General features: G+C 40.9%; 1 protein-coding gene across 8 annotated transcripts in view; it reads right to left on the bottom strand.

Annotated features, from left to right (window-relative positions):
• Positions 1 to 2,935: 2,935 nt before the first annotated feature.
• The window catches only part of phf3 (PHD finger protein 3), a 173,912-nt gene continuing 165,701 nt past the window's right edge, over positions 2,936 to 11,146 (bottom strand). For all 8 annotated transcript variants that reach the window (XM_063040252.1, XM_063040224.1, XM_063040260.1 and 5 more), the window contains one exon: positions 2,936 to 6,210. In XM_063040252.1, coding sequence (XP_062896322.1) covers positions 3,752 to 6,210 — 2,459 coding nt within the window. In that variant the 3' untranslated portion in view covers positions 2,936 to 3,751. The remainder of the gene's footprint in view (positions 6,211 to 11,146) is intronic.

Raw genomic sequence — 11,146 nt, 5'->3', positions numbered from 1 at the left:
GGTAATTATAAGCAAGGTACCCTTTTATCAACACGTGTTACACACAAATAATCTCTCTAACATTGACACCCCAAAGATGACTTGCTGTGACAATCAGCTCATGCGCTCAGCAAAAGAAAAATCAAGATCTAAAACAAGAAAGGGCACATCTACCAAATGCATGAACACAAGATATTCTGAAGTAACACACATAAAATACTGGAAGAACTCAGCAGGTTAGGCAGCATCTATGGAGAAGAACAGTCACGTTTCAGGCTGAGTCCTTTCATCAAGATGTGAAATGTTGACGGTTTATTCCTCTCCATAGATGCTGCCTGATCTGCTGAGTTTCTCCAACATTAAGTGTGTGTGTGTTACTGTAACAAACACCTGACGAGGTGAAATGGCTGCCTAGAGCAAAATCCGAACCATTGAAAAAGTGTTGGCCTGGATTTTTTTTTGCAGAACGAGACAATGGTTAAAGGAACATGGTCACCTGAGAACATTGTCATTTAATTAACTATTTTAAGTATGTGAAATGTGTTCACATAAGCAAATTATGTATATCAACTTTTTAAAAGGTTATATTGAGTATTGCAAACTAAAGATAATTTACAGTGGTTATACTAATAACTGAAACTACAGGACATTTAGACAAAGGAGCAGGATAAAGCCATTCAGCCCACTGAATCTGCTCTACCATTTGATCAGACCTGATTTCTCCCTCTCAGCCCCATTTTCCTGCCTTCTCCCTGAAACCTTTGCTGTCCTTACTAATCAAACACCTATAAACTTCCGCTTTAAATATACTCAATGACCTGGCTTCCCTAGCCATCTGTGGAAACGAATTCCACAGATTCACCATCCTCTGGTTCAAGAAATTTCCTCCTCAGTTCTGTTCTAAAGGGACACCCTTCTATTGAGGTTCCTGGAAAGAGTTAATCAAATTGCTTCATTTTTACCTATTCACAATTAAATTGTGAAGCATGAAATCTCCAGTTCTTGCATTTCAAAAATTTTGTTCAACCAGTTATTAACAAATTTCAACATGAAAAATCTCACTTAATTCTAACTTGAATACTACAAATTATTTTTTGAAGCTAGTTTATTATGAATAAGACACCATCTAACATAGCTGAACACAAATTGCCCAAATAATTGATCCATGTTAGCTACAGATTTAGTATTTCTTTGGTTACCATCTTAAATTTTAAATAATCTTTACTTTGTACTTTATTTGCAATACTAGAGATGGCTGGCACAACAAAGGTATGAATTGACAGTGTGCAGGAAAAGTGAGAGCATTTCCAGTTACAAAGCAATTGTCAGAAAGGCCTGAAGCTTTGCAATAAATTCTGTGATTTGATAGACTCATAAGAGTTTGGTGAAAGTTTGATAACCAAACTCTAGACTGTGAAACAGTTAGGTACGTGGAAAAGCTAGAAAGTATTTTATTCAGAACAATTTCAGCTGCAGTTCTTTGCTAAAGAAAGGGTAAGAAGTTGTGAGTAAACTGAAGTCCATATAGCAGATTGTGTTTGACCCAGCTATCTTGTACTCACCTCCTGTGAGGTAGTATTTTTCCCTTGTGCTCTCCACACCAGAAAAGGGTCCCAAGAGGTAGTCTGTCAGCTCATAGCTATCTTAAGGGCTTTGATCTGCTTTCAAATGCAGTTGATAGAGATATAAAAACTATTCAAATTAGTATTTAAAATAGCTTTAAATGTTAAAGTAATGAAAAACTATCGAATATTGAAAGGCCTAGATAGAGTGGGCATGAAGAGGATGTTTCTAATAGTGTGAGAGTCTAGGACCAGAGGCACAGCCTCATAATAGGATATCCCTTTAGAATAGAGATGAGGAGGAATTTTTTGAACCAGAGGGTGGTGAATCTGTGGAACTTATTGCCACAGATGACAGTGGAGGCCAAATCTTTGGTTATATTTAAAGCACAGGTTGATAGGTTCTTGATTAATAAGGGTGTCAAAGGTTACAGAGAAGGCGGGAGAATTGGGTTGAGAAGGGAAGTAAATCAGCCATTATTGAATGGCAGAGCAGACTCGATGGGCCAAATGGCCTAATTCTATCTCTAGGTCTTATGATCTACTTTTCAGAATTAATAGGAAAAAAGGTTTTGTTGGAAAATAACATTGGTCATAAACTCACGCCATTGTTTACAAAATCCAACAGCTTGTAGCTTGAAAGAGAGACACCAAGTTCTGTAATATAACATGATCATCAACCTGCAAATGCTAAGTCAATGATACAAGTTGTAATGAAATACCATATTAAACTTGACATAAGATAGTCTGAGTTGCTATGTAATAGTGAAAGGATGTTGTTAATGGATTATTTATGCCAGCAATCAAATTTCACTTTTGGTTGAACGACAATAAACAGGGCCAGTTGAAATGCTACTTATTCATCAAACATTGGAAAAGGTTTTATTTATTGGAGACCATCAGATTTCTAGTCTTGAAGAATGAGAAATTTAAAGGATTAAAGTGGATAGCCCTCTATCACTAATAACCAAACCTTACTTTAATTACTTAATTAGAATCATGGAGCAATACAACACGAACACAGGCCATTTAACCCAATGAGTCCATGCCGACTATGGTGCCCAGCCAGCTAGTCCCAATTTCCTGTGTTTGGCCTACATCCCGCTAAGCCCTGTCCCTCCATGCACTGATTCAAGTGCTTCTTATGCCTACCTCACCTACTTCTTCTTCTGTTTGTTTCATATACTGTTTTATGATGTTACCCTCACCAATACAAGAAAAGGAATACTTTTACTTCTTCAGTGTCCATTTTCCCCAAATAAGTAACATTTCCTGATGTTGTCCAACATTGCTCTTCTACCAGGAAAATTCCCATGGAGATACATTATCACTGTTGACCATTCCATACTGTTTAGTACAGGAAATAAATCATATTTAAGAACTATGCTACATAAATAACAAAAGACAGTTATGTGGAGAAAATTCATTTTATAATCATTTACATTGAAAACATCATTTAAAATATTTACACAGATTCTTCAGTAAAAAGATTGATGAATTAAACAGAAAAGATAGTATACAAGCAATAGTCTACAATGTTGAAGCAACGAAGATAATAGCCAAGTCAAAGCAACAATGTGACAATTTTACAAAATATAGATGGATGTATAGTTTTATTTTCAATGCACTTTTTATCTAAAATTTTAATACAACACTTACATTGTTGTGATTGCCTGTTTAAAACAATGCAATAGTTAACAGCCAACTCTTGCAAATGAATTAATACATTGAAATAGAAGTACAACATAAAACTTCAGAAATGTACAACTGCAACTGGTTTGAATAAGAACATGATACCTTTGTATAATTATTCATGAGTGTGTGCCGCACTGCAAACTGCCTACAAAGCGTACATTATTTCAGGAAAAGAACCTGGGCAACAGCAAAAGCTGTGGATCTTAACTTCTTAAAATTTTGACATGTATAGTAGCTCATGCTAGAACTATCAGTTTGGATAATTATCAGAAGTAATAAAATTACTTAAAATGTTATACTACTAGCTTCTTGTATTGTTAATTAGTATTTAAGAGCAGCAAGACATGGTGGTAAATACTGTATGCTATACAAGGAACCACTCAAGTGAATCATGTCATAACATTGCAGCATGAACTGGCATTCTAGTTGACAAGTACAGGTGAACCAATTGTTACTTCTTCAAATTATCAGGACAAAGTTCACAAGTTAACAATTTTTTTGGTTCTGTACAGTTGTTAATTAGAAGTATCCTCTGGGGAACTCTTTCTCTTCTTGCTTTTGCTTCTGTCACTGTGGTCCCTTTTATCATGGTCTTTATCTCTGTGGTGTTTATCCCGTTCCACATCATTATCTCTTTCATGAACTTTTTCTCTATGCTTGTCCTTACTCCTTCCCTTCCCCCTCTCTTTATCGCTATCTTCATTTTCGGATCTACTCTTTTCTTTATCTTTGCTTCGTTCTCTTCTCGAGTCCACGCCATCGTGGCTCCTTTCACGTTCCCGATGGCGGTCCCGATCCTTATCTCTATGCCGGTCCTCATGACTCCGTCTCTTTTCTCTGTCTCTCCCTTTATCACGGTCTCTATCCTTATACTTGTCTCTGTCTCGTTCAGACCCTCGATCCCAGTATTTGTCCCTGTCTCTTTCTTTGTGCCGATCTTTTTTTCGACGATAATCACTATAAAACCTGTATCTATGATGACTGCCATGTTCCTTGCCAAGATTATGCTCTGACCTTTGGCTATATCTATCCCAAGGATCGCCATGATGCCTTTCTTCCTTGATAGATTGAAAACCTGGTCCTGAACCTCTTACATATCTGTTAACATCAATCGGGTGGTCAGAGGAGAAAGGAGGCATAGGTTGCCCATGTGCAAGATGTAGAAGCCCCAAATGTTGTGGCGGACAGGGAATTGGTGGTAGCCAAGGCATCATATGATTTGAGCCCAGGGCATGTGCTGCGCCAAGATCAGGAGCATGAAACCTCAAATGAGGATCTGTCTGAAGGCCAAATGGTGGTGGAGGAATTGGTGGTGGGGCCCGAACTGGCATGAATGAAGGCATCAAATTACCTGGCTGAAAATTGCCAGCAGGTAAAGTTCGCTGAAAGGGAAAACCAGAAGGATGACCTTGGACTTGGTTAAAGTTAGGTAGTTGCGATATTGGTGGAGGGAAAATATTTCCACTTGATGCCGGGCTACCTGAAGGGCCACTGCTTGGTAATGAGGTGGACACTGCCGGCAGCTGAGTCTGATTGTGTGCAGGCACTGCATTTGAAGAGAACTCAAAATGCGTACCTGCACGCGGGCCATGGAAAGAGGGCACTGGGACATTTTCCCTTCGGATTGACTGCACAGTCTCAATAGTGTGTGTTTCTACCAATTCTGTATCAGAAGCTGTTTGACCCATCTGTAAAGAACTTGTTGATTCTGTTTCTGGATTTGAAAGATTCTGAAAAACTGTCGATGAAGTCTCTATAGTACAAGGTGAAGGTTCCTGCAACTGTTTACTGGATAGCTCACTTTGAGTATCAATTGTCTCTTCAGTAACCTGCTTTATGGCTGTTTCTCCTTCGCCATTTTCTGGGGATTCCTTTGAAATTTCCACTGGATTCTTTAAGCTCTCACCCTCACAGTTATCGTTCCTGTTTTCCAAATGTTGTTCTTCTGCATTGCTCTCTGGCGGCTTGTTTATTGCAGAAACATTTTGCTGCATTCGAACAGCTGCTTGTCTTGGGTCTCTGCTTATATTCACAACCTGCAAGACACTTGCATGAGCTTCATGTGAGGAATCTACTTTTTCTGCACCCGTACTGGGCTCAGGCGGAGATAACTTGGGACTCAATGGTCGAGCTTCAGAACCACCAAAAGTCTCATTTTTCTCTTTTGAGGGTTCCATTTTTACCTTTTTTACTTTGTAGTGATGCCGAAGTTTCTCATGCTCTTCTTTTTGATTTGGCTGTGATTTTAGAGCTGCAAGATTGGAAAGGAACACTTCAGTGGAAACATCCGGTGGTTTGTCTTTAAGTGTGAGAGTTGTAAGAAGTCCAGTTGGCTTTGAAATTTCTTTGTCGTCCTCAATGACATCTGCATTCTCATTTTCCGCTGGAAGATCATGCAAGACATCTTTAGCACTCTCTTGATCGTCAGTGGTTTCTTCAGGCTGTGATGTATTGGAATCTTTTACAGTCACCACAGCATCTCCCAAGTCAGGTCCAGTACCAGAATCAGGCTTTGGTTCAGTTTCTTTCTCTGCATCTCCCAAAAGACTCTGAAGAATGTCGTCCAGTGGTCGGTTTGATAATTCGAGAGAGGTGGATTGGTTTTCCCAACCAACCAATACTCCAGGGAGAAATCGCAATGGCTTTGTGGACAGCATAGGAATTGGTTCAGCTGGTGATGAAGGTGGTGTTTTCAAAATCTGAGGTTCAACGGGTGATGTCTGCTTGGGTTTGCTTCTAAACTTAGGCAACACTGAAGTGAAAGAATTAAAGAACTGATTTTCTTCTTCTTCTTCATCTTCATCTTCACCTTCACCTTCTACATACTCTGTTCTGCTTTTCTTTTCTTGAGGCAAACTACTGGGTAGCTTCTCCGATTCAGAGAGTTCCTCAGCAGGTGAAGCACTAAATGATCTCTTTAGCCTCTGTCGAATGATCAATCCGAGGAGAAGATTTTTGCGAATTACCTCAAGACCTAGAAAATGATAAAAATAACTAATCATTACAGTTTAATACTGCAATTATTTATATAATCAAAACACATCAATTAAACTAATTAAGGAAACTAATTCTTTAACTGTGCATGATACAGGCAAACAATATGGCTTAAAAAATGACATGATATTTAAATTCAATTCTTACTGAACATTTTGCATTTGCGCCATACAGTTTAAAGAACATTATCACAATGGAAGTTACGTAGAGCTCTGACATACCATAACATAACATACATATCTCTTAAACAAAGAAATTTCTGGGGCACCTCAAGGCGACTCGTGTGGCAGCAGAACTCTCAATGGATACGATTAAATATTCTTGTTTCAGCCTGAAACAGCTGAAAAGCACAACTGCTTCCAAGGTCAGTACAATCAACAAAGATGTCTTAATGCATTTAAATGAACTATCGCTGCTTAACTCTGACAGAAACAATGCCAATCATGGTCGGATTCCATGCAGGAAATGTGGCTGCAGGTCAGGGTTACAAGTACGTTTAAGGAAATGGGTTTTTAAACTCCCAATACGGACTATCTTGCTGGCAAACGTGCAGTCTCTGGTGAATAAAATCAATGATCTCAGAGTCAGGTTGCTGAATCAGAGAGACACTAGAAACGCCTGTGTCCTTCGTTTCACAGAATCCTGGTTAACCCCTTCTGTACCAGATTCAGTGATTCAGATCGACAGGTGTACCATGCACCAATAATATAGATCTATAGAGTCTCTCAAGAGCAGAGGTGGAGAGTATGCCTCATGATCAACTCCTCTTGTTGCACAAATATATCAGTGCTTTTCCAATTCTGCTCACCAGATCTGGAATATTTAGCCGTTATGTGCCATCAATTTTATCTACTACGGGAGATTTCCGGGATCTTTTTGGTAGCAGTATACATTCCACCTCGGGCCAATGTCATTCAGGCTTCAGGTGGTCTGAGCATCGAGCAACATACACAAAACAGCACACCCTAATGTCTTCACCATCGTTTTGGGGGACTTTAACAAGGCCAGTCTGAAAAAATCACAAAGCAATTACCATCAACAGTTCACTTGCAATACCAGAGGAAACAACACACTGGAGCACTGTTATACCAACAATGAGAATGCCTACCATGCTATTCCACGCCCTTACTTCTGGAAGTAAGGGCGTGGGCACGTGGCCAAGTGGTTAAGGCATTGGACTAGTAACCTGAAGGTCGTGAGTTCGAGCCCCAGCTCAGGCAACGTGTTGTGTCCTTGAGCAAGGTACTTAATCACACATTGCTCTGCGACGACACTGGTGCCAAGCTGTATGGGTCCTAATGCCCTTCCCTTGGACAACATTGGTGTCGTGGAGAGGGGAGACTTGCAGCATGGGCAACTGCTGGTCTTCCATACAACCTTGCCCAGGCCTGCGCCCTGGAGAGTGAAGACTTTCCAGGCGCAGATCCATGGTCTCGCAAGATTAATGGATGCCTTAATCAATAAAATTTCTGGAAGTCTGATCACCTGTCTGTACTTCCACTCCCTAAGTATAGGCAGAGATTTTAGACTGCAGCACCAATAGTGAGAACCATGAAGGTATGGACAAGAGAAGCACAGGAGTGCCTAGAAGACTGCTTTGAATCGGTGGACTGGACTGAATCTGGATGAGTATGCTGCAGTGGCTACCGACTTCATTAAAACCTGTGTGGATGAGTGTGTGCCCACAAACACTTAGCGTACATTCTCAAACCAAAAGCTGTGGATGACGTCTGCTGAAGGCTAAATCTGCATTTAAGTCTGGCGACCCAGGTCTATACCAGAAAACCAGGTATGATTTACAGAGGGTTTTTTCAAAGGCGAAGAGACAATTTCAAATGAGGTTGGAGGCGACACTTAATGCACAACAACTCTGACAGGGATTCCAAGACATAACTTCCTACAAAGCGAAACCCAATAGCATGAATGGCAGTGATGCTTCACTACCGGATGAACTCATTGCCTTCTATGCCCACTTTGAAAGGAAGAATATAACTATAGCTGTGAAGAATTCTGCTGTAGCCGATGACCCTGAGATCTCTGTCTTAGAGGCTGATATTAGGCTGTCTACAAAGAGGGCGAACCCTCACAAGGCAGAAGGTCCCGATGGAATACCTGGTAAGCCTCTGAAAACTTGTGCCAACCAACTAGCAGGAGTATTCAAGGACATTTTCAACCTCTCACTGTAATGGGCAGAAGTTCCCACTTGCTTCAGAAAGGCAACAATTATACTAACGCCCAAGAAGAATAATGTGAGCTGCCTTAATGACTATTGCCCGGTAGCACTAACATCGACCGTGAAGAAATGCTTTGAAAGTCTGGTCATGATTAGACTGAACTTCTGCCTCAGCGAAGACCTGGACCCATTGCAATTTGCCGATCACCACAATGGGTGAACGGCAGATACAATCTCAATGGCTCTTCACATGGCCTTAGACCACCTGGACAATACAAGCACCTATGTCAGGATGCTGTTCATCAACTATAGCTCAGCATTTAAAACTATCATTCCCATAATCCTGATTGAGAAGTTACAGAATCTGGGTCTCTGCACCTCCCCCTGCAATTGGATCCTTGTAGGATCCTAATCATAAGACCACAATCTGTGTGGATTGATGATAATATCTCCTCCTCGCTGACGATCAACACTAGTGTAACTCAGGGTTGTGGCTTAGCCCACTGCTCTACTCTCTATACAGGTTTCCCCCGCCATCCGAAGGTAGAGCGTTCCTACGAAACGGTTCGTAAGCCAGAAGGTTGAAAAGCGAAGAAGCAATTACCATTTATTTATATGGGAAAAATTTGTGAGCGTTCACAGACTAAAAAATAACCTACCAAATCATGCCAAATAACACATAAAACCTAAAATAACAGTAACATATAGTAAAAGCAGGAATGATATGATAAATACACAACCTATATAAAATAGAAATACTTCTTCTACAATCACTGCCTGCACTGTTCTCTGTAGCGAAAATCTCACGCAAGTGCTCTCGGCAAAAACACAGCACAAGCGCTCTCCAGTAACCATTAAGCTGTCGGCAATCACCTCTGATCTGGGCCGGCATTTACGTGCCGGGCAGCATCTAATTAATTAGCTTGTTTATTTTGGCTTTTTTCTTACATATGTGCTACCACTGCATTCTCTGCGGCCCGGCTACTGCTGCATTCTTCGCGGATCGGTATCTGTCCGCGGCCTGGGGGTTGGGGTAGTGGGACACTAGGGTGTCATCTCATCGTCTGTTTCTATCAGGGCAGGCAGGTCATCTTCTTCTACATCTGCCTGCCTCGATGTCAAAGATCAAGTTTCGTCGTCTGCCGAAGGCTTGCTTGACTGCTAACCTTGCGCATTTTTCTATCATACAGTTCTTTGTAAGCACTCAAACCATCTTGCAAATACGCTCTAAACCCACGTCGTACTTTATCATTGCAGCGAAAATCTCACGCAGGTGCTTCACGTTCAGTTCCTGGATGACTTCACTTTCGGTCCGTTTGCTACTGCATTCGGTTTTGATTGTTATCCTTTCCTCTTCCAATTGCATCAGCTCTTCATTTATCAGTTCTTGGTCATGGGATGCCAAAACCTCTTCAACATCATCTTCGTCAACTTCCACAAGCCAAACTCACTTTGTCCTTGCTTCGTTCACCACGATTGAAACACTTAATTACGTCTAGTTTTACGCTAAGTGTAACACCCTTACGAGCTCTTTTAGGCTTTTCTGATACCTTAGAACTCATCTTGCAAACAGATGCTCACAGGCATGTGTTTAAGCAATGCTAGTCAGAATGCAGTGCCGAATCCGGGGGAGGAGCAGCCGCTCAGGGCGCACACTGCTTTTTTTCGCATGCTGCTTTTTCCGCATGCTGCCTTTTTTCGTTACAGTGAAAACACCTTCTGTTAGCGAAAACAGGGAACTAATGTAGGTCTTTCTTAACAGTGAGGTTTCATAAAGCAAACATTTGAAAAGCGGGGGACACCTGTATACACATGATTGTGTGGCTAGGCATAGGTCAAACACCATCTATAAATTTGCTGATGATACAACCATTGTTGGTAGAATCTCAGATGGAGCCGAGAGGGCGTACAGGAGTGAGATATGCGAACCAGTGGAGTGGTGCCGCAGCAACAACTTTGCACTCAATATCAGTAAGACAAAAGAGCAGATTGTGGACTTTTGAAGGGTAAGACGAAGGAACACACACCAACCCACATAGAGGGATCAGAAGTGGAGAGAGTGAGCAGTTTCAGGTTCCTGAATGTCAAGATCTCTGAGGACCTAACCTGGTCCAACGAATCGATGTAGTTATAAAGAAGGCAAGACAGCGACTATACTTCATTAGGAGTTTGAAGAGATTTGGCATGTTAACAAATACACTCAAAAACTTCTATGGATATACTGTGGCGAGCATTCTGACAGGCTCCATCATTGTCTGGTATGGGGGGGTGGGGGAGCTACTGCACAGGACCGAAGAAGCTGCAGAGGGTTGTAAATTTAGTTGGCTCCATCTTGGGCACTAGCCTATAAAGTACCCAGGACACCTTCAAGGAGCGGTGTCTCAGAAAGGCAATGTCCATTATTAAGGACTTCCAGCACCCAGGACATGCCCTCTTCTCATTATTAACTCAGAAAGGAGGTACAGAAGCCTAAAGGCACAGACTCAGTGATTCAGTTACAGCTTCTTCCCCTCTGCCATCCAATTCCTAAATGGACATTAAACCCTTGAACACTACCTCACTGTCTTAATATATATTATTTCTGTTTTTGCACAATTTTTAATCTATTCAATATACATATACTGTACTTGATTTACTTATATATTATTATTTTATTTTTTCTTCTATATTACGCATGGCATTTAACTGCTGCTGCTAAGTTAATAAATTTCACGACACATGCCAGTGATAATAAACCTGATTC

This window comes from Mobula hypostoma, chromosome 2 (assembly GCF_963921235.1).
Source record: "Mobula hypostoma chromosome 2, sMobHyp1.1, whole genome shotgun sequence".
Lineage (NCBI taxonomy): Eukaryota > Metazoa > Chordata > Chondrichthyes > Myliobatiformes > Myliobatidae > Mobula > Mobula hypostoma.
Note: the sequence above shows the minus strand (reverse complement) of the source record. Positions and strands in the feature narration are given on the sequence as shown.